At 52.4% G+C, this 25,769-nt stretch overlaps 7 protein-coding genes across 7 annotated transcripts; 4 read left to right on the top strand and 3 right to left on the bottom strand.

Annotated features, from left to right (window-relative positions):
* Positions 1-638: 638 nt before the first annotated feature.
* Positions 639-5,499, top strand: BO86DRAFT_416169 (FAD/NAD(P)-binding domain-containing protein; the record flags this gene model as incomplete). Its single annotated transcript, XM_025674954.1, has 7 exons — positions 639-820; positions 906-1,017; positions 1,091-2,312; positions 3,665-3,819; positions 3,889-3,926; positions 3,988-4,376; positions 4,442-5,499. 7 exons carry the CDS (start codon positions 639-641, stop codon positions 5,497-5,499), a joined length of 3,156 nt encoding a protein of 1,051 aa, XP_025531142.1.
* A 764-nt stretch (positions 5,500-6,263) lies between these two features.
* Positions 6,264-7,515, bottom strand: BO86DRAFT_186505 (uncharacterized protein). Its single transcript, XM_025666630.1, has one exon. The coding sequence runs from the start codon at positions 7,351-7,353 to the stop codon at positions 6,334-6,336; it is 1,020 nt and encodes a 339-aa protein (XP_025531141.1). The 5' UTR covers positions 7,354-7,515; the 3' UTR covers positions 6,264-6,333.
* Positions 7,516-8,895: 1,380 nt separating this feature from the next.
* BO86DRAFT_186477 (T6SS phospholipase effector Tle1-like catalytic domain-containing protein) lies at positions 8,896-11,266 on the bottom strand. Its single transcript, XM_025666629.1, has 2 exons — positions 11,002-11,266; positions 8,896-10,913 (listed from the first exon to the last, which is right to left on the bottom strand). The coding sequence occupies exons 1-2, from the start codon at positions 11,125-11,127 to the stop codon at positions 9,111-9,113; spliced, it is 1,929 nt and encodes a 642-aa protein (XP_025531140.1). The 5' UTR covers positions 11,128-11,266; the 3' UTR covers positions 8,896-9,110.
* Positions 11,267-15,171: 3,905 nt separating this feature from the next.
* On the top strand, positions 15,172-19,211 carry BO86DRAFT_305203 (peroxidase/cytochrome P450 family protein; the record flags this gene model as incomplete). Its single annotated transcript, XM_025667648.1, has 13 exons — positions 15,172-15,579; positions 15,660-15,757; positions 15,832-16,073; positions 16,125-16,329; positions 16,392-16,532; positions 16,583-16,673; positions 16,732-17,062; positions 17,119-17,462; positions 17,520-18,007; positions 18,055-18,469; positions 18,519-18,755; positions 18,813-19,092; positions 19,150-19,211. 13 exons carry the CDS (start codon positions 15,172-15,174, stop codon positions 19,209-19,211), a joined length of 3,342 nt encoding a protein of 1,113 aa, XP_025531139.1.
* Positions 19,212-19,831: 620 nt separating this feature from the next.
* Positions 19,832-20,577, top strand: BO86DRAFT_416165 (dynactin subunit 5; the record flags this gene model as incomplete). Its single annotated transcript, XM_025674953.1, has 2 exons — positions 19,832-19,870; positions 19,966-20,577. The coding sequence occupies 2 exons, from the start codon at positions 19,832-19,834 to the stop codon at positions 20,575-20,577; spliced, it is 651 nt and encodes a 216-aa protein (XP_025531138.1).
* Positions 20,578-20,887: 310 nt separating this feature from the next.
* Positions 20,888-23,224, bottom strand: ccg9 (putative trehalose synthase (Ccg-9); the record flags this gene model as incomplete). The annotated part of the gene is made up of 6 exons (XM_025673388.1): positions 20,888-21,588; positions 21,643-21,752; positions 21,803-22,267; positions 22,328-22,603; positions 22,658-23,067; positions 23,129-23,224. 6 exons carry the CDS (start codon positions 23,222-23,224, stop codon positions 20,888-20,890), a joined length of 2,058 nt encoding a protein of 685 aa, XP_025531137.1.
* Positions 23,225-24,572: 1,348 nt separating this feature from the next.
* On the top strand, positions 24,573-25,380 carry BO86DRAFT_305289 (ADP-ribosylation factor family protein; the record flags this gene model as incomplete). The annotated part of the gene is made up of 5 exons (XM_025667652.1): positions 24,573-24,666; positions 24,740-24,898; positions 24,966-25,112; positions 25,170-25,282; positions 25,339-25,380. The coding sequence occupies 5 exons, from the start codon at positions 24,573-24,575 to the stop codon at positions 25,378-25,380; spliced, it is 555 nt and encodes a 184-aa protein (XP_025531136.1).
* Between the last annotated feature and the right edge of the window lie 389 nt (positions 25,381-25,769).

Below are 25,769 nucleotides of genomic sequence, written 5' to 3'. Positions count from 1 at the left end.
CATCACGCGCCGTGATTGTGCACGAAGGCGAGGGAAGAATGGTCACGTCAACATTTTCATATATTTGTCAGATGTTGTGTACGCGTATGATACCGATCAGACTCAAAGTAGACTCAATATAACCTCCATGCAACGCAGAGATCATAATCAACTGAAAAAGAACAAAGGGACCAAACGCCTCGTGGTGAGCGGAAGTGGGTCGGCCGCGGGCGGCGCGAGGGCGAGAAAAGAAAGAAAGAAAGAAAGAAAGAAAGAGAGTGCCAGTGCCAGTGAGTGGAGAGAAAAGCGGAAAACGGGGCGGCCTGGCCATACCGTGGACAGTAAAGTAACAGAAAACCAACTTTACTTACCAACGCCCTCCGCCCGCGTCACACATCGCGACGACGCGATTAGATCAAGCAAAGCGTAACTTACCTACTAGTCTTTTCCGTCGTGCTTCTCGATTTGAGGCACGTTTTCCCTCCACCACCTCATTCTCAATTCCTCTCTTTCCCTTCTATTTCTTCTTCGTCTGGGTCCAATCATTCCAGTTGTACCTTTCGTTTTTCTTTTCTTTTCTTTCCTTTCCTTATTTATCTCTTTCCCTCAAACACCACCGCCTATGCCGTCATCTTAAACCTCCGCTGCTGCTGCCCAACATGTCTGATCTGGAACACATTGCTGAGCCCGCGTGTTCGTCTTCGCCGCCGGCTACTCAAACGTGGGATGCTACGCCCATTAACTATGCCTTTCTGGTACACTCTCAGAAAACATTGACCCAGAATCTCCCGCCGCGGGTGGACAACAAATTGCTGGCACGGCAAAAGCGGCGTCGCACAAGGTATGCCTGGGAACCACAGCTACACCTCAACCCCGAAGCACTTTTCAACACGCTGGTACAACTGCTAATTGTTGCGAATGTATAGTCCAGAAGATCACGCAATCCTCGAGGCAGAATATCAACGAAACCCCAAGCCAGACAAGACGGCCCGAGCTAGTATAGTCAGTCGCGTCTCATTGGGCGAAAAGGAAGTGCAGGTATGATGCGGAAGAGCAGTTCTCATACTTGGGCCACTCAGTTTTCTAATCATCCTCTCGACGTGCTTTCCAGATCTGGTTTCAAAATCGCCGTCAAAATGACCGTCGCAAGTCCAAGCCTCTTCAGCCCCACGAGCTCCTCGCACCTCGATCAAGCGCGTCCGACGCGTCGAAACATGTCCCCAGTGACGACAGCCTCTCTTCGGAAATCGTCCCTTTTAGTAGCCCCGAACAGCCCGAGGAGATTCGACAGGAGACGGTCCCGTCAACACAATCATCGGACAACTCCTGCGAGTCTGATGAAGCACTTGAGGATAAGGGTGGCCTAGAACAACCGGCTTTCAGCTCTCAAACAAGCTTGGCTACGTCTGTAGCGCTGGAAAGTTCGCAACCAGTATCGAAAGAGGCGATTGTGGAGCCAGAGTCAGCTCAGACACAAGAGGTACCAACATACGATGAGTCGCAACAGAACATCGTGAAAAGGAAACGATCAGTCACGGAGGTTCAGTGTGACCAGCCATATGTGCAGGGTGCGTCGACACCGAGCCAATTCCACGATATTAAGTCACCGCCTTCGCTGCGGCTATCGCTTTCGTTCGATGGGGAAGCCATGGTTCGGAAAGAAGGCGAATTCACACCCTCGCCTCCGAAAGGACGGAATGCTCTTCGCATCGCAATGTCGTCCGACGGGAAAGCTGTTATCAGAGCTGACGGCGAGCCCTCTCCGTCGAGGAATCGTATCTCCATGTTCTCGGCTCGGAAGCCTCCTTTCACAGGGCTTCGCAGGAGCAGTAGTGCGGTGGCTTTCAGCACCCCGCGAGCTGGCAGCACGGATGCAGAGAGGATGTTTGGAAGATCCAGAGATCCCAGAAACTGGGAGGCTTTTTTCGATACCGATGCGCGAAGTGCCCTCTCCACCCCAACGAGCTCACAAAGTGCGCCAGGGGCTGGATCTCCTGGGCTCTTCCGATCCCGGAGTCAGCGCTCCTTGACCAGAAGTTTATCAGCAAAGCACAACATGTCTCTGCTGATGAACTCAGCAGACTACCTTAATACCCCGGTTCCGAAACCGAACAGCGAGAAGAGACGGAAGATCTCTCGTACTGTCTCGTCACTGGGCCGATTAGAGTCTGATCACAAGTTGTCTTACGCGGGATCCAACCCGAAGGCCTATATGGAAGCGGCGAAAGACGGGGATGTCGACTTGCAGTGCGGTGATTCAGATAAAGAGAACTGGATCCCCGGGACGAGAGTTTCCCACAATCGCCGTCGGGTTGCATCTCATAACAATCGACGTTCGGTGCTCAAAGACACGAGTGGAAGGGACGGAAAAACCCATAAGAACGTCAATCCAGCTGGCAGGTATGCTCGAGGTTCTCAACAATCACAGCACCGAGCGAACATGTCCATTGGCAAGGACATACCGGAATTGGATCCAGAGGTGTCCGCTTTCATGAGTGGGGGCGGCGGCGCCAGTCAGGAGGAGGATCTCGACTGCATCCAGGGACTATTATCCCTGAGCCAAGGCGCTTGGAGATGAGCACTATTGTCTTCTCATTTCTATAATGACCCCATCTTTCTTATGTCTTTTCTATTTCTTTTGTCTCATATTCCCTCTTCCTTAGAGTGATTCTGTTGGAGATTACAAGCCAGCAAGCAAGCGTGTTTGCCTGTATGAATCGGAGTGATGGTCAACGTGTGGTGATTGGATTGTGATTGCTGTTTGCACTGCTTTTGTTATTCCTTCCAGGCAAATGCAATCAAGGGCTCTCTTTGTTGGGTGATGACAACCTTGTCTTGAGTGACAATGATATCCGGTGCTGTTATCAGCCTAATACCTCCAAAAATAACAATGTCATATGATTAGAGTGTTTGAGCTTGGGTGATAGGTTGTAGACTCTGCCGTAGCGTGCGGGGAATGATAAGCCCAGCAGCGATAGCCACCTCGATAGCTTAGACTAGGTAGCTGTCTGCAGGAGTGGGGATGAAGGGAGAAAGAGGAAGGGCGGGTCCGAGAGCGGGAGCGGGGAGGGCAAATTGAACAGACAGATAGGGCTCATTGCACGTGGCCGCCGCCTGCTGACATATAACCGCTCTGTCTCGCCAGACCCAGAGGTACAACTTAAATACGAGTTGGTGTACAGTATTGTTACGCCTCTTCTTTGCCACGAGTTGACGGATGTCTATCAGTTTACCCTGGGTGCTGCGTAATTGGAAGAGCGAAGTCATTCACAAGTCGGTAGGTCTAGCCAGTTTTCCTTTTGCATTCTCATGTTCTTTCTTCCTTATTATTGGTTGTTCGGGTTGTCTATGCAGCTGCGCTGCATTATACAAGTATGTATAATTTTCGCATGCTTGTGGGCTTATACATAGACCTCGAAAGGGGTCTGTCGCCGGTCGTGACTGACGACTACATTTGGAGACATGGACGTGCTAGATGCGTCATCGAACGATCATTTCATCATTCCTTTGAGTCATTCCTTGAGTCATTGTGGGTGCGCCGCGAAGAATGTTGAATGACAGCTATCTTATACATGCCACACAACACGTCAATTTCCGAATCCAGCTAACGGAACACAGTCCAGTTTACGACTCCAACATACAATCAATACGAGAGACGTCCAATCGTTGCTACAGTCGGTTCGAGGCATGCCCTATCTGACAAGAACCGTGGCCGAGGGCCATAAGCCCAGAGTGGCTGTTATCGGAGCGGGCTTCGCAGGCTTGCGATGCGCGGATATCCTCATCCAGAACGGCGCCCAAGTCGTTCTCTTCGAAGCAAGAGATAGACTCGGTGGGAGGGTGCGTAGACGCCAGATAAAACCACTACCACTTGCTGAGAGTCATTTGCTAACCCAGATGTCAATACAGGTGCATCAGAGCAAGATCCATGATCATCTGGTTGACATGTAAGCTTCCGTCGCTCTCTGATGTTGCTTTTGTATTTCATGTTGTGCTCATTTCAAGCAGGGGCCCGAATTGGATTCATGGCACTGGAAAGAACCCCATAGTCAGCATTGCTGAAGCCACAAGCACCGCCGTGGAGGGCTTCGAAGGGCACCAGGCTCTTATAGCTCCCGATGGGACCCCGATCAGTGATGATGTCGCCCAGAGGGTCTCGAACGTCCTGTGGACAATCATCGCCAAGGCATTCCAGTACAGCAACACCTACAAAGAGACGATACCTGTCGATCGGAGCTTACTTGACTATATAAAGGAACAAGTGGCACTGACCGATCTCAACGAGGAAGAACAGGAGCTGTGCGTTGAGTCTAGCAGGATGTGGGGTGCCTATGTCGGTGACCCCATCGAGAGGCAGAGTCTGAAGTTTTTCTGCCTCGAAGAATGTATAGATGGAAGTGAGCGTCCTCCTCAGAAGGTTCCTATATCAATTGTCTAGCGTTACTGATCTCTTCGTTCGCAGACAACTACTTTGTGGCATCTACATATACACGGATCTTAGAACATGTCTCCAAGACCGCACGCCAACACGCGGATATCCGGCTCAACCAACCGATCATCAAGATCGAGTCCTCAATTCGCGATGACAGCAGCAGCACCACCACTACCACCACTACCCCATCATCCAGCACACAAGTGACCATCACAACAGCTTCAGGGGAAACCTCCACCTACGACGAAGTAGTCGTCACCTGCCCCCTAGGCTGGCTCAAGCGCAACAAAGACGCATTTGCCCCATCCATCCCTCCGCGCCTCAGCCAAGCCATCGACAGCATTTCCTACGGCCGCCTCGAGAAAGTATACATCACCTTCCCGCGCGCCTTCTGGCACACCTCCCCTGCATCATCATCACCTTCACCCAGCACCAGCACCAGCACCACCGCCCCCAATCCCACCGTCAACCCATCAACCTACAAATCCTACCAAACCCCGACGTTCGCCCAATTCCTCAACCCAAGCTACTCAACCAGCCACCCGGCCGAAATCCACTGGAACCAAGAATGCATCTCGCTCGCCGCCCTCTCCTCCGGGGAAACCGCCCACCCGACCCTCCTCTTCTACACCTTCGGCCCCAGCGCGACGCACATCGTCTCGCGGATCGCACACCTGGCCCCCACCTCCGCGGAGTACTTTGCGGAGCTCCACCAAATCTTCCACCCCTTCGTCGCCCGCCTGCACAACTACTCCCCAACCGCGGCGGAGTGCCAGCCGCTCGCCTACCTGGCGACGACGTGGCAGACGGACCCGTACGCGGGCCACGGCTCGTACTGCAACTTCCAGGTCGGGCTGCAGCGGGGGGACCGGGACATCGAGGTGCTGCGGGCGGGGATGGGCGCGGACCGCGGCGTGTGGTTCGCCGGCGAGCACACGGCGCCGTTCGTGGCGCTGGGGACGACCACGGGCGCGTATTGGAGTGGGGAGCGCGCGGCGGCGGGGATCTGCGATCTTTATGGTTTGGGGACGGTGGGGTTGGGGGTCGGCGGCATGAGGGATGATTCTTTGCCGTCGGCTGGTGCGTGATTGCGTGATACTGGGAAGCTGAAAAGAAGGGGGGTCCGGGGGTTCTCCCCCGGGAAATCGTCCATGTGTTGAGTCTTTGGGGTTGTCGGTGAGGGAGAGAGGGATGTTTGTTGTCTTGGTTCTATTTGGGGTTATTGCTTGGCTTTTGTATTGTCATGTTTCTTGTAGTCAAAGTATACAGATATAGCTTAGCTGAGATACAATGCACACGAGAGCAAATTGCACTCTTTGAGGTATGTATGATTGGCAGTATAGCAGAGCCACAGTTATTTACACCTTCACCGGCCACTCCTTGGCAACCATGGTACAGCAAAAGTAATAAAGACAAGAGCCGAGCCCACAAGACTGATAGAACATGAACAAGAACGAGTGAGAAACAGGAGGGGAATCACAGGTTGGTTGGTCAATCTCGCTCGAAAAAATGAAGGAGAGAACAAAAAACGACAGCTAACGGGGTCAGGAGTAAAAGAACAGGAACACATAAACCCCAGAGACTAATTCCGCCCAGGGCATCATTTGAAGTGACCATGCGCCAATATGCTCCCACCCACAACTAGAGTATCAACGAGCCTGCGTGATCCTCAACTCTCCGCTATCCTCCTGAGCAAAAATCGAAGCACAAAAACACCGCGCGTACTAGGAAGAGGACAGAAGAGATGGGGGTATCCCTTGATTGAGCGCCAAATTGAATGAAAGGACGAGAAATGTGTGTTCGATAAGGTTCAATAGGGTCGGCTCTGGTGATTTGTTGTTCTTGAAGCCGGCCAGAGCCGTTGTCCATTGTGAGAAGGATCGTGGTTCCTGGTAGTGGCCGTGTCGGATTCGGCTGACTCCTCAATCTTCCCAAATGGTCTCCAGGTCCAGATCTTGACGACGTTCCGCCCCACAGACACTCCAGCGCTTCCGCTTATCGGCCCGCACCCCGTATCCACCAGAAGAAACGCGCGTGTTCATGAAAGGGCTCGAGGGACCCGAAGCATCGGAAGTCCCACGCCGTCGATTCGTATTGGTGGCCTCCTCGGCTTCATCAGCTTTATCGGCAGCAGCTTTCAATGCTGCGATTCTGTCCGCCTCTATGGCTTCTGCTTCCGCATCGGGAATATCCGGAATGGTTTCCAGCGAGGAGATGCTCGGGCTGCGAGATCGGAGACTGGTCGGGGTCGAGGGAATAGATGAAGTGGAAGAGGCAGAGTAGCCTGGAAAGGTCTCATTGAATCGCGAATTGAGTACGCCAGGGGAGGAGTGCGAGGGGGACGGGCTGCCCATGACCGAACCAGGCGACGATGGCGGATGGAAACTCAAGGGAGACGAGGGACGTCGACGATTGACGCGAGGAAGTGTGTGCGGGAGTACCGGCAATGTAGGGTGCCAGTCGGCCTTGGAGGGCGACGTAACCATCCTGGTGTCCAACTCCGCGTTCTCGGAAATGGTCTGGGAGACATTCAGGGGCACCATTCTCGAGTCGGATGATTCCCCCGTGTTCACCTGCAGCGGCAGATAACGCCTAGCTGAATTGTCGCCGACGTTGGCAAGCCCCCCGCGACCATTGACGAAGATATATCTGCCCCGCGAGTCCAGCCCGGGGGAAGAGTGGGCGCGCGTCATTGGAGGGACGCCTGGAACTTCGATCATCGATCGTGAACGGACGTGGGAGCGGTTGAAAGAAGCACGACTCGGAGTTTGGGCAGGCGAATCAGGCGTGAGAGATAAGGTGATCGTGACGTGATCACTGCGTTCTGGCTCCCTGGTATGTTCGACGGTAGAGCCGGACGAGGTCGAATCAACCGAGCCTGCCGAGTCCACAGGGCTTGGGGGTAGCATAATACCCTCTGGGTCTGGGTGAGACGCTTCCATATCCGTCTGCGAACCAAGAGTTGGGCTAACTGGACCTCATGCTGGTGTGCGAGAGAAAAAAATCGAAAGGGTGGTTTGCCGGGCGCAGAACCAGGAATTTGAAGGGTGAGGCGTATTGTGGAGCGGAGTAGTGGTGAAATAGTAGTAGTAGATATACGGGCCTAGGGGGGGGGGGGGGGGGGGGGGGTTGAATTTTTGCCCGAGCAAAAGCGGAGAGGAGTTATTTACTAGGGAAAGTTCCCCCCCCTTTTTTTCGCCTTTTCCTTTCTTTTAAGGCTGGACTTTTTTTGCGCACAAGCAATAAAATCCCCCTTCTTTATTGTGTTGTGCGTATGGTTTTGTTCTTTTTGTTTCGTCCCCTCTTAGTCCATGCACTTTTTGGCCCTTGTCAAGAACAGAAGTGAGGAACAGGATCGGAGTGGTGACGAAGGACGAGTAAGTGAGGAAGTTAGGGGAGGTAACATTAGTAGTAGATAGTGGTGAGGTCAGCTCAACCACCAAAAAACCAAAGAATGAATCAACGCGCGGTCGGGGAAACCACGAGTCCAGCTTGAGGCCCCACCAGCACACCGCCTTCTGCTTTGGATTTATGTCAACTACTCAGTAACTTACTTCCTACACTTCACTCTATCCTCAATTACTTAGTACGTCTGTCTCTTCTTGTTTGGTTTGAACTACGACTCAACTAATGAGATTCGACTACAACGTTATCATTCTTCACATTCATTGACGGCCCTCATCTGCTGCACTTATCTCATCGGCTCATCATATCAACTAAATACGATGACCGAGGTATCTACCTTAGCTGTTATCCGGACCCTGACGGGTTCTCGTTTCCCCTCTCCCGCCACAGTTTCCCTGTCTATGTCCTATAAGCGTGGCTTGAAATTCGATTCAGCTTGGCGAACGCAACGTCTTCCTTCCGCCTGTACCACTCTTCCTAGTTGTTGCGATCTCATTCCCTTGGTTGAAAGAACAGGAATCCGGACCAATCGGCGCAACTATTTTCACACTCCTCTGTCCTACCTTCGATGTTTACTTAAGAACGGATAATGCGCACCCCGCGCCTTATCGCAGTGGATCCTACTCACACATTCCACGTCAAAAGAGGGGAAGCCCCAGCAACCAGGAGCATCATGTCTGCTCTAGATGGAGCCGAGTCTAGGCCAGCCCAGACATTTGTCGATGTTTCCAGAGCCGAGCACACTAACGTAATGCACTCTGCAACCCTGTCAACATGTGTCAAATTGTGCCTATTGGACCTCTCCAGCAATTCCGGCCGTGCCGGAAATCTGGCCTGAGCTGTGCTGCACGGACTGTACCGCATGCTGACGGGGCCAGCCTTGCATAATAGCTTGCAACGAGAAGAGAGTACGCTTGCTGCCACGACCTCACATCTAGGGTCAAGATACGTCTGTTCAACGAGCCCCCAGGCGGTTCAGATTATCCCTGTCTTTCTCAGTCGGTGAAATTCGGCGGCCACACTGGCATATGATATCTCAAGCCATCCGATTGCAAAATCCTTAACCAAGGAAGGGTTAAGTACCTTGATCTTACACATGGTCTACCCTTCGAACTTAAGCCTCAAAGAATGTAGTCAATAGAATGATTATATATTATGGTAGAAAGGCTTTATGAGTGAGCTCGAATGAGCTAGCTAATCGGTCAGAAGTCAGGAGCTGGGAAGGGGTATGAATGCTCCGAACGAAAACCACGTTACGGTTTCTCAAGATGAATAGTTTTTTGCTGGACTGATTTCAGTGATGATCCTCTTTGCACATCTTCGAGGGCTCCTTGCGCACATATACCTCACGCACTGGATCACCCGCGTTAGCCTTGAGCTCCCACTCGCCGATCCCGTACTCGGCGGGTGCTCTTTTCACGCCACGGCCGCCACCTCCAATGATCAAGTTGCCCGGTCGATAGTTAGGGTCGCTATTCATCCGGTGGATTGCAGAGACATGGATTTGAGCTTCATTTGGAATATCACGAACCTCCCCACAAGGAAGTGGCCAGCGGATCGGCTTCCACGAGCCATCCTTCTGAAGATCCATCCGGCGGAAGGGCAGGTACTCCATCAGTTTCCAAGTAAGGACTGACATAGCCGGTAGACCCATCTTGTACTCCAAACAGTCGTGTAGCAAGCCTTCGGTGCTTGAGCAAAGGAGGGCCTCGCGGAAGTTGCGACTCGATTCTGAGGTATCTCCATTTGCATATGGCCGAAATCTGGATGGCTGGCCGTCGTCTGCGTTATTATGCACTGGGTCCCGGCAGAAGTCACTGTCGCGATTCCAGTCGATTGTTTTCTCATGGATTGGAGTGTAGTCTCCGTCGAATTCCTCACAGCATTCGAATTGCTTCAGCTTCCGGGGGTCGAACTGCAGTCCGGCACGCTGTGCTTCTTGGACCATCCACACCAAAGGAGCATGGCTCAATGGCCAAACCTCATCCTCACCAAGCTTCCAGCCTCCGCCAATATCCGCATGGCCGCCTGGAAACCAAACCTCTTGGATGTCTTGCCCACCATCCTCCTCGTCACTCATAACCGCCTGCGCAATGACCTCAGGTACTTGCAGTGATAATCCGGAATTGCCGCTGCGGATGGAATGAAGGTCCTCTGCGGATCCTGCCATGTCAGGCACCGCCAGGCTGAGTTTTCGATTGGGGCTGGATGAGGCGTGAGCACGGTATCGATGTGATTCATGATGCAGGTCTTCACGAGAGCAGTTAGTGCTCCGGTATACAGACTCTGTTTCCTCGTGGCTTCGTCTTGGGTGCCGTTGCACTCCATCGTCTATTTTCTTGTCGCCATTGTCATCATTGACGGTAATAGCGGGAACATCATTGTGATCATGTCGTTCAGCAGGATGACGAAGGTGATGGAGTTTCTGGCGTCCCCACAGGTGGGCCTCCTTTTTCTTCTTCTCAGCCCAGGGCCTCACTTCCGATATCAGGTCCTGGCGAAATTTGGCCCGACGTTCGTCGATACCGACCGCATGTCGAATCACCTTGGCGGAACTACGAGCGGTGTAAGGAAATTTGCTCCTCTGCATCCATGCTGACTCGAAGCGCGGGACGCTGTTGACGGTGTCGAACAGACCCATGAACCTGATCCTACTGATTGGTCGGCTGAAGGTTTCGCGGAATGCCTTCATGTACCGAAAGAGCTTCTTCTTCTCTTCGCGCTCTTCATCTGTGTCATCTCGTCGCTGCTGCCACTTGGCAAAAGTCTTCCATGCGAAGCGGATTAGCTCTTCGTTACCGGCCTCGAGCAATCCTATATAGTCAAGCATCTCGGCCAAGAAACGTGCAATATATGCCCCCCTACTGAAGCCGATGAAGTAGATATCATCGCCGGGAGAATAGTACCGCATCAGGAACTTATATCCGCCCATCACATGCTGGTCGAAAGAGGAGCCGATGGCAGAATCCTTGGCCTTCAGATACGCTGATCGGATCCGCTGGTAGCGGCTGTGGCTTGTCAGAGAGTGGGTGGTAACGTAGGTTCCAATCCCAGGCTGGTAGTAATGGAATTGATGACTCTTGCTGCGGTCAAGCATCTAAGCTCCCGGAAGAAGACGAACGTCAGCCAATTGATCGCTTGTGACGAGTAGTCTCATTCAAAGAGTGCCTACCGACCGGACTTACCCGAAAGATTTTGAGTACATTGCTGTCCGACTCATCCCCACAGAATTTGTTGCCGGTTCCATCAAAGCACAGGACGAAATGTTTCCGCACAGGGGCCGGGCCCATCCCCATCGATACTCCATCCATGGTCCCAAGGTTAGAGGAAGAATTGCATGCAAATGACTAGTCGCGATTGAACCGATAATTAGAAGAAAGGGGTAAAAGTGGTGGTGATTGATCGATCGGAATCACAACTAGCGAGGGGAATGCCACTGCTGTATATACACATGCGTGGGTAACGTTACAGGCAGTCAAGGCACGCATATGCCGGGATCCTGCGGCCCTACGGTGTGTGGGATCTTCAGAGTCACAGACTGAGAAAGAGAGTGCGTGTGACGCTGCTGTGAGACCGTCCTGAACTTGGATTTATGGGGGTTCCTGCAGCCCCAGGCCGGCCTCTAGCAAGAGATACGTCGAATCCAATCCAGTTTTCCCTGGGTGGATCCCAGAATGATGGTTGGCCGAGACAGAGCTGAGACGCATTCCTCCCATTTCTGCCTCTGCATTAGGTCGACCCCTTTTGTGATCATATGCAGCGGGCTGATTTGCCCCCCCGATCGCCTTACGGGCTCTCAATTTGTTCATGGTCCGGGCATGGCAGTATACTAGTTTCTTTACGGAATACAGGCCGACTCGCTGATTAGCCCAGGCAAATGTCAGCTGCGGTTGCAGCGGCCAGTGCTGACATGACACCCCTAGGCTAATCAAGAGCCCGGGACAGCCACGAACATCTAAAGTCAGGTTTGCTTACCAAGACCCTCTCAGGGCATTCAGCTCAACTCATCCTGCACGGACGCTTATCTAGCACGATGCGGATGGGGTTCTGGCGCGGTCCGGTGTCAAGTTTCCAAGGCCCCGTGCTTCTAGGAGGAACGGATCGATGACGGCGATCATCATCGGAAAAAAATACAGTACGCCACATGTCAGCCTTTCTTAGCGGCTTCCGTGTAGCCATGTGTACCTCTACGAAGTAATCCGTGGAGTGTATCTCAGAGGCGGGGCTCTCATCCGTCTCTGGCGCCCCCGCGTGAGAGACAATTGTCCATCAATCCATGACTCGTCCTGTCGACATCATGGCGAGACGAAAATCACAGTGCGTAGCGCGCACAAGACTGCGAGACTGAAGAGACCCAAGAATGTCCAAATGTGCAAAGGGAGGACGATCGTTCCCATGTTTGCCCTTGGGTGGACCGCACACTCCACCAATGGCATTACCACGGGAGAAAACCCAACAGTACGGAGTACCACAAGATCTTTCAAGGTCATGAATTCCAGTGGTGCAATCGTGGGAGGCCCGAGAAAGTTTCTTTGAACCCCACGAACCTGCTCCTCGGCTGAACCTACATGATATGGTTTCCAAAACATGGAGATGAACAGTGTTGGAAAGGAGATGCAATGACTCGCAAGAGTTGGTTCTGCTGGAGAGCTGGGCTTGTCTGACGTGCAGACGCACTTGGGCTATTCAATTTTGTTTGTTCAGACCCACAGAATCCCGATGAGTCTTGCTGATAAGAACCATAAAAGATTGGCAAATGGGCCCCAAGCGAAGGACAAAGAGTAGTGGCTATGGTCCCCACAAGTCATGAAAAGGACGATCCCTTCCGCTGTGTACATACAGTACCTGCTGGACGGACGCTAGCATGCTTGAGTGCAACACAAGGTAAGCCTTTGCTGCCAGGGACAAGAAGAAAATTGTTCAGAACTTCGAACTTCGAACTTCGAACTTCTGACAGTCCTCATTTCGCGTTTGAGCCTAAAGCACCCACCACCATGTTGACGTTCCTCGAAACGAGTAGCTGGTGCGGGCGGGAATTAACCACTGCTAGGCGATGAACCACATCTCCAACTGCGGGGCCTGACGGCCTGGGGCCGCGGCCGCCCATGAACCACTCGGCAACACCCGATCGTAACACTGGCTGGCCCAAACTCTGAACTCTGACCTTTCGTCTCTCTTTAGTCTTGCTCCACAACAACCCAACCACCTCCTCTCTCATCTCTGCAGAACATCCACTGAAGATCGCACTGGCAAACTCCTTTCCCGCGTCGCTCTGGTCGCTCTGGTCGATCTTTTCCCAATATCCTACATAACTCTGTCCCAAAAAAGGATGGCCGGCTTTTGTTTCCAGCTAGCCATGAGGCCGAGCGTGCGGCTGGGCTGACGGCCAGCCAGTCTTACCCCTTCACGGCTTATGTTGAACTCTCTTTCATTGCAATCTGTACGGCTGGCTTAGTCCTGTGCTCGGCACACAGATCTCAATTACTTGATTGGGGTTCCCCGTCACGAACTAATGATCGACCGAGGATTAGCGATTCGCATCTTCAAAAAACTCTGAGAAGGGCCTTTCGTTACTCACGACACAATTTGGGAACACAATGGCCGCTGACTTGTTTTTTGATGCACGAGCCATCCATAGCGTCCAAGCAAGAAAAAAAACCCCCTCTTGGGGCAATATTTCCCGATTGTGTAATTCGGGGCCCAGCACACGAATGCAGGGATGATGCTGAAGGCATTGTACTGTAGGATGTGAATCCCTCCCGCCCGCTCCTTCAGGACTGGTAGCGACCGCTTGAATGCTTTTCACACCAAGCTCTCTTGCATAGCTCTCATTTGCACAGTCGAGATGAACCCGATGGTGTGAACGCGTGGGTACCCTATGATCCGTCCTCCGTATGTATCTCCACCCACGACCTTGGCTCCCCACTAAAAGAGATTAATTCCCGAGTCTTGCGACCTTCAACAAGAGATCATGGGGTGATCCTAGGCAACTTCGCTGGCCTGGGAAAAGAAGACCTTCAATGCCTACGCAATTACAGCTACCACATCCCTTCGTCTGAATAGGCTTTGGCTTTCCTTACATCGTAGGGGAGATTGATGCAGCTGGGATGGGTCAAAATGCATAAATCGGTGAGGGATCGTCAGCGCCAGCAGGTCTCAAGGGGTGGGCCTCCCAGCTAAGACGTCAGATTGTCAGTCAGCTCTCGAGCCCGCACAGCTGATGTTCCTCGTTTGTCCATCAAGGTGAGACAGCACCAAACTCTTTTCTTGTGTTTGTGGTGTGCGATCGACCTCCACAGCGCCTGTCCGATCGTCGATGGGTCGCCAATACGGAGAGAGATTTATGTTATAGCGCAGAGCTTGGACCAAGAGTCCAGTACAAAGCCATCCTGCGATTGGCATTCCTAAATCATAGTGGAGACGTGAACCCCTTCCAAGTTCCAGCTTCATGGTTGTGTCGCAAGGATCTTGGCATGGACAATCCATCCTGCAGATTCTTTTTGGAGCTTGCTCGAGGATGGGCGATCTTGGATTGAGATCAACCACAAATCTCCAATCAATTGGTGCACCCACTTCCCCCGTCGATGCCGACTTGCCCGATCTAAAATTCACTTTTTCAGTTTTCCGACTCCCTTGTCCGTCACACTTCGGTCGTTCCTTCAGCAATTCTAATTGTACGGTACGGTGCTACCGGTATGCACAGTACGTATGTATGGGTACTCGAGGACTTGCAAGGTCAAGCCAAGCTCGGGCCTTGTCTAGCACCAAATACCTTGACAAAGTGCATCGTTTATTGCCACTTCCAATTGGACCGCATTGGGACACCATCTACTCGTACGATACCAGAGGTATCTATGAGTAGGTAGTGTAGGACAGCTGAACCACGTTCGAATCCACATCATGCCCCCTTTTGCATGGTTAACCTGAGGTTCCCCACTCTGCTGTGCTTCTAAACTTCAGCCAAAGCCATCCGACTATGAGTAATTTGTGCTACGCGCGGGGCCCGGGACATAGATCGAATCATCAATGACATTTAGGGAAATACGGCACATATGCAAGTGGCGAGCCAGCGACGCCTTCCGTAAATGTGTCATTAGTATTGTTGCGCTGGGATTCGATGCACTGGATCCACACATTGGCTGGCACGGTTGATCGCGGACGGACTCCCATGCAGTGTCTCGTTTAAAGTCCTTTGTTATTTCGGACAGATCAAAAGCCTGGGCACTTGCTGGCAGTTGCTTTTCTCTCTTTCTTGCACCCCTTCGCCGGCTATTGCCATTTGTCTCCAGCTGTTATCTCTCTGTTTCCACGCTTTGTTGTATTCTACCCTTATATCCTTATATCATATAATCATAATGTTGCGCCGCTTCTCCAGCACGTTCAAGAAGGGAAAGGGAGAGCGCGAATCGAAGCCAAATGGTACTCAGACCAACGGGACGAAACGCCAGTCCAAGGCATCGCCGGCGCCCAATTCATCATCGGATGAGAGCCACAGTGAGCCGCGGTACGAGAAGCAAGACAAGCACGACGACGGCCTGTCTGCTTTCGAGCGATATGCCCAGGTCCTGCATGCTTCGCAGCGTCCTCTGCCGAGTCAGAACGGCGATGGAACCTACATTGAACATGAACAATCAAGCAGCATGTTCTCGGATTTGAGAAGTCTGGGCATCAAGGATGTTGGTACATTGAAGGACCTGATCAAGAACAAAGCCAAGGGCGAGTATATCGACGATAAGACCATGCTTATGGAACGCATTATTCAGGTAAGCGGGCGTCAAATCCTCGAGCATCTGCTGAATTGGCTTGGAGAATTGCTGACCCTCCTTGCGCTTCTCCTCTTCAGCTCGTCAGCGCTCTGCCCGGAAACTCCAAGAATCGTGCCGATCTCACCAATGCCTTTTTGGACGAGCTCTGGGGCTCATTGCCTCACCCTCCGCTCTCGTAAGTCGATCGCCGACAATGGAAATTGCTCAAGAGCAGCTTGTGTCTGATGAATAATATGTTGTGTTGTGAAGGTACATGGGGAATGAGTATGCGTACCGCTCGGCCGACGGCTCGAACAACAATCCCACCCTTCCGTGGTTGGGCGCTGCAAACACGCCGTATGCCCGTTCGATCGCTCCTCTGACAATCCAACCCGGTGGTCTTCCTGACTCAGGTCTCGTCTTTGACTGCCTCTTTGCGCGCGAAAAGTTCACCCCCCACCCGAACAAGGTTTCCAGTCTTTTCTTCGATTGGGCCTCTTTGATTATCCACGGTTTGTAATTCGGCGCGCACGCTCACACGACATCGCTAAGATCCTGTTTAGATATCTTCCAGACAGACTACAGACAGCCCCACATCAACAAGACCTCCGCATACCTTGATCTCTCCATTCTCTACGGTGACACCAAGGACGATCAGGACCTTGTGCGTACCTTCAAAGATGGGAAGTTAAAGCCGGATACGTTCTCGGAGCAGCGTCTGCAAGCGTTCCCGGCTGCCTGCAGTGTTCTCATGGTTATGCTGAGCAGGTGAGTGGATAAGTTTCCAGCTCTACGGTGCCAGCACTAACCGATGCATTATTTTGTAACAGATTCCACAACTACGTTGTTGAAGAGCTGGCGGCCATCAATGAAAATGGTCGCTTCACTAAGCCTCGTCCCGGGCTTCCGGAAAAGCAGGCCCAAGAGGCGTGGACTAAGTACGATGAGGATCTATTCCAGACTGGTCGACTGTAAGTGAACCTGTGAGGAGCTCCAACTACGTTTAGCTGACTACTTCTAGCGTCACATGTGGTCTGTTCATTAACATCACCCTGTACGATTACCTCCGTACTATCGTCAACTTGAACCGGAGTAACAGTACCTGGTGTCTGGTAAGTCGCAAGCGTTTAACCCATTGATATCCTTGGTTCGACTTCTAACGGGTAACAGGATCCCAGAGCCCAGATGGAGGGTAGCAAGACTACCCCTTCCGGCCTTGGAAACCAGTGCTCCATCGAGTTCAACCTGGCCTACCGCTGGCACTCTGCTATTAGTGCTGGTGACGAAAAGTGGACTGAACAGGTCTACGAAGAGCTCATGGGCAAGCCTGCCGAGGAGGTTACCCTTCATGAGCTTCTCATGGGACTCAAGAAGTACGAAGATACCATTCCGAAGGACCCCAGCCAGCGTACCTTCGCTGGCTTGAAGCGCCAGGAGGATGGGACATTCAAAGATGAAGAGCTCGTTCACATCCTCAAGACTGCTATCGAGGACGTTGCAAGTAAGTGTATCTTCCTTGTCTAAATCTCAAAGAAGACACAGGACTAATGAATCTAGGCTCTTTCGGTGCCCGTAATGTTCCCAAGGTTCTCAAGTCCGTCGAAATCCTGGGTATCGAGCAGGGCCGTAAGTGGAACGTCGGATCGCTCAATGAGTTCCGCAAATTCTTCAACTTGAAGCCTTATGAGAGGTTCGAGGACATCAACTCCGACCCTGAAGTCGCCGATGCTCTGCGGCATTTGTACGAGCACCCTGACTACGTCGAGCTGTACCCCGGTATCGTCGCAGAGGAAGCCAAGGAGCCAATGATTCCGGGAGTCGGCATTGCTCCTACTTACACAATCTCGCGTGCGGTGTTGTCCGACGCCGTGGCTTTGGTCCGTGGAGATCGATACTACACTGTAAGTTATCTGATCATATGCTGATATCTGGTTCGCGCGAGCTAATTGCTTGTGCAGATTGACTACAACCCTCGAAACCTCACCAACTGGGGCTACAACGAGGTACGCTACGACCTCAACATCAACCAGGGATGCGTGTTCTACAAGCTGGCGACGCGTGTCTTCCCCAATTGGTTCAAGGGAGACTCCATCTATGCCCATTATCCCATGACGATTCCGAGTGAGAACCGGAACATCATGAAGAACCTGGGTCGTGAGGCCGATTACTCTTATGACGCACCCCGGTACACTGAACCGACTCCCTCTCTACTTTCTTATGACAACGTCAAGTTGGCCTTGGATTACGGGAAGGACTTTCGCGTCATTTGGGGTGGTTTGACTTCCGTTCACGCGGGCAAGGGAGGCACCGACTTCTGGAGCAAGTCTCTCGACAACGATCAGTGGCGTACCAACATTAAAGATTTCTACGAAGACGCCACTCTGAAGTTGCTTGGAGAGAAATCATGCAATCTCGCTGGCAGGAGACAGGTGGACATTGCTAGAGAGTAAGTTTCATGTGTCCGTGGAGCTGCAATTCCTGACAGTTTTACAGTGTTGGAAATCTCGTTCCTGTGCACTTTGTGTCGAAGATCTTCTCTCTGCCTTTGAAGACGAATAGCCACCCACGTGGTGTCTACTCCGAACATGAGATGTTCATGATCATGGCAACCCTGTATAGCTCCATCTTCTTCGACGTGGACCTCATGAAGTCCTTTTCTCTTCACCGCGCTGCTCAGGCTGTCTCCCAGGAACTGGGTCGACTCGTTGAGGGACATGTCAAATCCATCAACTCCCCCAGCTTCCTTTCGGGTATCATTGACAGCTTCCGTGAAGATCATAATGTTCTCAAGGATTATGGTGACCAGCTCATCAAGCGACTTCTCGAGAGTGGCCACGGGGTTTCCGAGGTTACATGGGGACAGATCTTGCCGGCAGCTGTGGAGATTGTGCACAACCAAGCCCAAATGGTGAGTCGGCCCCGGAACGTCTCTATGGTCGGCATACTGACTTTCGTAGTTCACTCAAATCATCCACTTCTACCTGACTGAGGGCAAGCATCATCTGGCTGCAATCAACCAGCTGGCCAAGCAGGACACCCTGGATGCTAATGACAAGTTGACGCGTTACTGCTTGGAGGCGATCCGATTGAACGGTAACCTGGGCACCTACCGCGAGGCTCAAACCAACATCACCCTGTCCGACGAGAATGGCCCTGTCTACCTCGAGGAGGGCGACAAGGTCTTTGTTGGTTCTGTAAGTCACTCACTTTCATCGCAATGCAGCCTATGGCCAGCAACTAACAGCCTACAGCGCGGAGCCAACCGTGACCCGATCGCCTTCCCGTCTCCCGACGAGGTCCGCCTCGACCGCCCTATTGACTCTTACATCGACTTCGGCACAGGTCCTCAGAGCGGTCTAGGCAAGGACGCCACCCTGATTGCGGTGACGGCCATGGTGCGCGTTGTCGCGCGGTTGGACAACCTCCGTCCTGCGCCTGGTGCTCAAGGAGTGCTGAAGAAGATCCCTCAGAAGGGCGGTTACTCCGTCTATCTTCGGGAGGATCACGGCGCTTACTCGCCTTTCCCCACTAGTAAGTGCATTGTTCCAAGCTGTGGTGCTGAAGGAGACTAACGTGTGTCAACTCTAGCCTACAAAGTCCACTTTGATGGTGAAGTTCCTGCTCCTCAGCGACAGGTCACTTCTGCCTGAATTGTTGACGGACTATATGACTATATTGATCCTCCTAATCTAGCCTTGCGATTTTGTTTGAGATATCCTTTTGGTTTGAAATGATATGTCTGATTAAGAATGAGGGTTTTGTTTCATAATGATCAATTTGTCAAGAGTTCTTGTTGATAGTTATTCCAAGTACTGTGCCTCTAATGAGAGGCGAGCTCTGTGTTGATAAGCTACGATAAGCATACTGTAGCTCTGCTGGGTCCGGGTCGGTTTTCCATAGTAGCGTAGCTTCCGTATTCCCAACAACAACCGACTCCCGATTGAAGTTATCATCCACGTTGATTGAGCGGAGTAGAGAAGCATCAAGTAGACCAGCACATTAGCTTCCGAAAGAGTTCCACTTTCGATCTAGCCAGATTCGCAACTGGACTGTACCAGGAGACAAGCTTCACCGCTTCTACGGCGCCTTTCCATTGCGGTCACCGCCCGCGCCCAACTGCCGCGGCGCATGCATCGCAGTCTTTCCTCCACACTTCTTGACCTTATACTGTACTTGATATACTGTACAGTCCACCACCGCACTCAATCCCAACAGCGATTGCATCTCCCTCTCCATAACAAAGACAATCTTCCGAAAGAACCAAAACAAAATGCCTCCCAAAGCGCCGAAGGGCGAATACATCGAAACCGTACCGTAACCCCGGATTCCGATTCCCCTCCCCTCCGCTCCATTCTGTTCCAAAAAAACCAGCACAGCTCCCACTAACTTTTCGAATGCAAACAGGACACCGGCAACAAAATCTCCCGCCGCAGCCTCATCCACGGCACGCAGCACATCATCCTCGGCGGGAAGACGGTCATCCAATCCGACGCCGTCATCCGCGGCGACCTGTACCGCTCTTCCTCCTCCTCCTCCTCTGCCTCCTCCGCCTCCCACAAGCCCACGCCCTCGACCTCCTCAACCTCCGGCGCAGCTTCCGCTTCCGCCTCGCAAACGCAGACCCCATCGGTGGCCATCACCATCGGCCGCTACAGCTACATCGCGCGGCAGGCGATCCTGCGGCCGCCGTCGCGGCTGCACCGCGGCGTGTACGCGTTCTACCCGCTCAAGATCGGCGACCACGTGTTCGTGGGCGAGCGCGCGGTCGTCGAGGCCGCCAGCGTCGGCAACCACGTGCACATCGGCCGGGATGCGGTGGTGGGCAGCATGGCCATCCTCAAGGATTTCGCGTACGTGCTGGACGGCGCGGTCGTGGCGCCGGGGATGGTCGTGCCCAGTTGGTGTGTGGTGGGCGGGGCGCCGGCCCGGATTGTCGGGGAGGTTGGGGAGGGCTATGGGGTGGAGGGGGCCGAGGGGGGCATGGCCAGGGAGAGGTATCGGGTTGTTGGGCGGTGAGGATTTGATATGGGTTGAAGATGGGAGAGAGGGATGCAGGGATATAGGATGGTGGCTCTGGATTCTACTTTTATGAAAACGCGCGTTGGACTAGCGATCGGGCTGTTGGCTGTGATGATCATATACCCCTCATGTATGTATGTATGTATGTATGTTTATTTGTATTTGATTTTTTTTTGTCACAATTCTTTCGCATTGGTTTAAGCCGCAACAAAAAGTAGGGTGTAATTGGTTTAAGAGGAGTGGTCTGGAAAAGCAATGAAGCAAGGGCAAGGGCTGTCGTCATGCGTAACAATAATCAGAAACGGATCTACAAATCAAACCGGTTCAGGCGGTCCTCTTTGCCCGTGTATTCCTGTCCCGCCTCGGTGCGAGCCATGTCGTTGATCCACCGCTTGTTGGGCTTGACTTCCTCCGACTTGGACAGCTTCGAGGCGAGGTAGAGCCAGTTCAGCGCGTTGCCGACCGTGCTCACTTCGTCGCAGACGTGCTCCAGCGCGTAGCTGTGCATCCGCTCGTACAGCTCGTCATCCGTGCAGAGTTGGAATAGATGCTCCGCGACCGCGTCGGTGTCGCCGACCTCCACCAGGAACCCGTTCTTCTTGTCGGCCACCTGCAGCGGGATGCCTCCGGCCTTGGTGGCGATCACCGGTTTACCCTTATGGATGGCCTCCGACACCTTGACCTCGAATCCCTCCCGCGTCGATAGCTGCAAGGCAACCTTGGCTTTCGAGAGGAGCGCGTTCAGCACCTGGTCCGAAGGTCCGAGTCGCACGACGCAGATTTCACCCGAGATGTCGGCGCAGTTGGTCTCAATGTGCGACAAGGTTGAGTCATAGATCAGCGAGCCGTCCGGGTCATCGACGGAGCCGTGGCCGCAGATGAGCAGCTTGGGCGGCTTCCTGTCGGGCAGGGAGGCCGTGAACCGTTGGTGGAACTTCTTGTATGACTCCACGACGTCGATGATACCCTTGGAAGGATCGAATCTGGCGATCTGGACAATGTATTCATCTGCAGGCAGTTGTTAAGTAGCGTTCAGGTGTAATGCAAGGTGTGCTGGCTCACCCTCGGGGAAGTTGATTGTGAGCATGCCCGAGTTTCTGCACATCGAATTGAAGATCCGGCCATAGAAGGCAACATCCCAGTCTTGCATGTTCTTGTTCAGTCCATCCAACCTGCATTGCTGATTAGATACGCGTCGATGGCATGTAGACAGTCAACCTACCAGTCGGTCGAAGCAGGCATGTATCCCACTTTCTCGGACGGAACATCTTCCGGAACGAAGATGCTCACGGGATGGCTGATGTAGAGGTCTGCCTGCTGGATCTGTTTCCACATCCAGCTCCAGGTTTCCTGCTGCGGCGATCCCTTTTGAGCAATGAGGTCGCTCCGGATCTGAATATGGCTTCGGAAGATAATTGGCCTGTCGGGGGCCATCTTCTTGGCGATAGGAATCAAAGCAGGCATTTGTGGATCATCGATGATGATGACATCCGCCCCTCCCTCAGAGGGATGGCGCAGAGGGCCACCCGGGCTAAGCCAGTAGCGCTTCGCATTTTCATCGATCCAGTCGATAACCTTGTCCCAGTCCTCTTCGCTCAAGCGCTCATCTGGAGCTGCGACTCCTTGCAGGATGTTGTGATTGGTCTTCGTGATGCGGAAAACCCCTGGTCTAGGCTTGGGCACATACCTGGTTGGTTTCACAATCAGTCATCGTTTCACACGCCCGGAGTGTTGTCGGAAGTCTTACCATCTAATATCCGTTCCCAGAGAATAGGAGAACCTTGCAAGGGCGTGTCTCATCAGTGCAACACCACCTCCCTGAGGAGTGGCACTGAAGAACGCCACCTTGGTCTTTCTCTTCTTGAGATCGGAAGCATAATACTGAACCGCATCCCAGGTCTTCTGTGTAACTGTCTTGCGGAAATCCTCTAGGTTCGTCAAACGCACGTGGAAGGCAGTGTCCACCTCCACCAAGCCCAAGAATCCGACTTGCAGCAAAGGAATATTCTCGGGTCCGAATAGCCTTGACTTTCTGTTAGCAACTTCCAAGCACGGTGGAACTGGTCGTTTAGCGCACCTGACACATTTCCGTCCCATGGACTCCGATTGTTCGTCGACACTCTTGATCTCCCAGCCAGTAGACTTACGAATGGGATGATTGGAGACATTATCGGTACCGATGCTGCTTTCTTCAGGCAAGACCAATGGGATGATATCGAGCTCCGCCCAGAGTTTGGAACAAAGAGTCGGGCACTTCTTAGCCACTGTTGTCGGCATGGCTAAACCAATGAACTTCTCAAGGCGCTCTTCGCTGTATTTGCGCAAGTTATGCAGGACATAGTCCACGATCTGTGTAGAAAGTGACTCGTCGCCTTCGGCGGTGAGATCATCCTGAACAAAGTCGAGAAGATAGGTCGCATCACGAATCGCAATGGCTACTGTGGCTCCATCATCATCGAACAAGATCGAAAGACCTGCGTAGATGGTCTAGGAAGGACCGTCAGTAAGTTGAGCGACATTGACGACCTTGGACACGATGCGCTTGTACCTTCGATGGAGGTGCCTCCCAAGAGAATTTCTTGAAATGATGCGACACTTGTTGTTCATGGATTGACGAGCGACGGCGGAAGGGTCGGGTTGCCATGTTGGTGGTGATGTTCGGGGGGAAAGAATAGTAAGAGAAACAGGAGAAATATCACTGGCGAGCACAAGGGTATCTGCGCGGTCTTATAGAGAAAAAGTCGTCCGGAAAAAGCCAACAGCTTTGTGCTACGACTGAAAGATCGTAAGACCGACCATGTGCGAAGGAGCTATGGTGGGATGACCTCACCAGTGTGGCCATGACGTATTGTATACACAAAGGTACCGCCGCCCACCGACCGTCGCCGTGCCTGGCGTTTGTTATACGGGTGATGGCAGCTCGGATGTTAAATAATCCTGGTTGATGTGGCTTGTGTCCGTTGTGAATGTGTATATCACTGCCGAATGGTGAATAGTGAATACTGTATCAATGCGGAGAGATCCGATAGGTTTCTTGTCCAACACTCCACCCGACGAGAAGCTGGGGTGGATCGGATCCATGATGGTCAGAATGTGTTTGAATCATGGATCATCAGGTATTGAGTGCTTACCTACCTGTACCTTTCCTTCGACTTTGTTCCTCGGTTGAACAATTGTCTTTCATCTTCATCTTCCTTTCTTCTTTTCTTTTTTCCATCCTCCCCTTGGCAACTGGATCCGATCGACTGATAACACAAGCGGACCAGGATGATAATTGATTGTATGAGAGTCTGAAACAGCCGAAGTGCTTGGCGCGGAGGGTGTGTGCTTAGTCATCGGATAGCCCCTTTTACGGAGGCGCTCGAGCTTTGCTAAAGGGAAAATGAAAGCAAAGCAAGAAGGAGGAATCGTTTCTCGTGAGGTGGATCGTGAACCCTGAATTCTTATTGCTGCTGCTGTTCCTGCTGCTCCTCCTCCTCCTCCTCCTCCTCCTCCTCCTACCCTCTCTTTTCCTCTCCCTCTGATCAGTCACGGTCGAATTGACTTTTACCCCTGCTGGTCTTGTCAGTGTGCCGTTCATTCGGTTTTGTCCGTCCACTCATTCATTCATACCCTCTCTCCCTACAATCTTCTGTTGGCCTCGCTGCCTTCCCTTCCCCCTCCTCTCCTCCCCTCCAGGTAAGTTCTGTATGTCTTGTTTACCTTGCGTACTTCGGCGCATTGCCAATAATGGACCACCATTACCTTGTTCACGCGGACGGAAAAGAAATTGACCCTCCGGCCGTGCTTAGCTCGCTGTCCTTCTCCCTCGTCGTCCTTCCTCCTCCACAACCCCATCCCCTAATAACGCATTCTCTCCTTCCAGCGACTGCACCTCCGATAGCTATTCTGCCGGGAAACATCCATTGAACGATCTCGCAACATAATCTTCGATACACTCTTAATCTTTTCAGCAGTCTGCGACCTTCAGCGGTCGCTTCTCGTGTGTCACAATGGGCGGTTCCGTGTCTAAGATAATGGGGAAGATTTTCGGCACCAAGGAGATGCGAATCTTGATGCTGGGTTTGGATGCTGCTGGAAAAACCAGTGAGGCCCCCTGCTGATCGCTCCTTGTCAGCCAACCAATTGTGAACATCTCTACTAATCGAGGTTTCAACAGCAATTCTTTACAAATTGAAACTTACAAACCAGGATGTCACCACGATCCCCACCGTCGGCTTCAACGTCGAGAGCGTAACATATAAGAATGTCAAATTCAACGTCTGGGATGTCGGTGGTCAGGACAAGATCCGTCCTCTGTGGAGACATTATTACTCCGGTACGATTTTTTGCACGGAGCAGCTAGTTTCGAGGGTGTCTGATGCTAACGCTGTTTCTCCGACCAGGTACACAAGGTCTGATTTTCGTCGTCGACTCCAGCGACACTGCTCGAATGGAAGAGGCTCGCTCGGAGCTTCACAAGATCATCAATGATCGCGAAATGAAGGATGCGTTGCTCCTTGTCTTTGCTAACAAGCAGGATGTCCAGGGCCGTATGTATCTTCCATTCCTGACTTCGATGTCAATCGCTAATCAGCTGTCACTTGTAGATATGAGCCCTGAAGACGTCACCCAGGCACTGCAACTCAACAAGCTCAAGGACAAGCTGTGGTATGTTGCGCCCAGTGTCGCAACGGAGGGCACCGGTATCTTTGAGGGTCTTGTAAGTCAATAATCCCCAAACCTCGGCTTAACAGGGCTAACCTTTCATTCTTGCAGGCTTGGCTCTCCAACAACGTCAAGACCCAGCCTCAGAAATAGATCATTCTCACGCCGGCCGCCAAACCCCTGCAGTCGTGAATCGGAGGCTATTCCAATGCCCCCTCTCGTGTACAGCATGCTCCATTCCACCTACACCGAATCAGTTGGCACCTCGTTTCACGTCGGCTTTGATGACAGAAGACGCAGCATTTGAACCCTGTGTTTCTTTTTCTTTTCCTCCTGCGCATGCCTCTTCCGCCATTTCATTCTTCTCTTTTTCATGATATCCCTCACTGTTCCGATGCGGGCCATTTCAATACCCCTCCCCCTTAATAATACTCCTTACCATTTCTTCTTTTCGTCTTGGCTTTGATTTTTCTTCACATTATTATTTTTGTCACCACCCCCGTGTCTTCGGCGAAGTGTAGAAACATTTTCAAAATAGAAGG

Source organism: Aspergillus japonicus, assembly GCF_003184785.1.
Source record: "Aspergillus japonicus CBS 114.51 unplaced genomic scaffold BO86scaffold_6, whole genome shotgun sequence".
Lineage (NCBI taxonomy): Eukaryota > Fungi > Ascomycota > Eurotiomycetes > Eurotiales > Aspergillaceae > Aspergillus > Aspergillus japonicus.
This window is presented reverse-complemented; position numbering and strand designations above follow the sequence as displayed.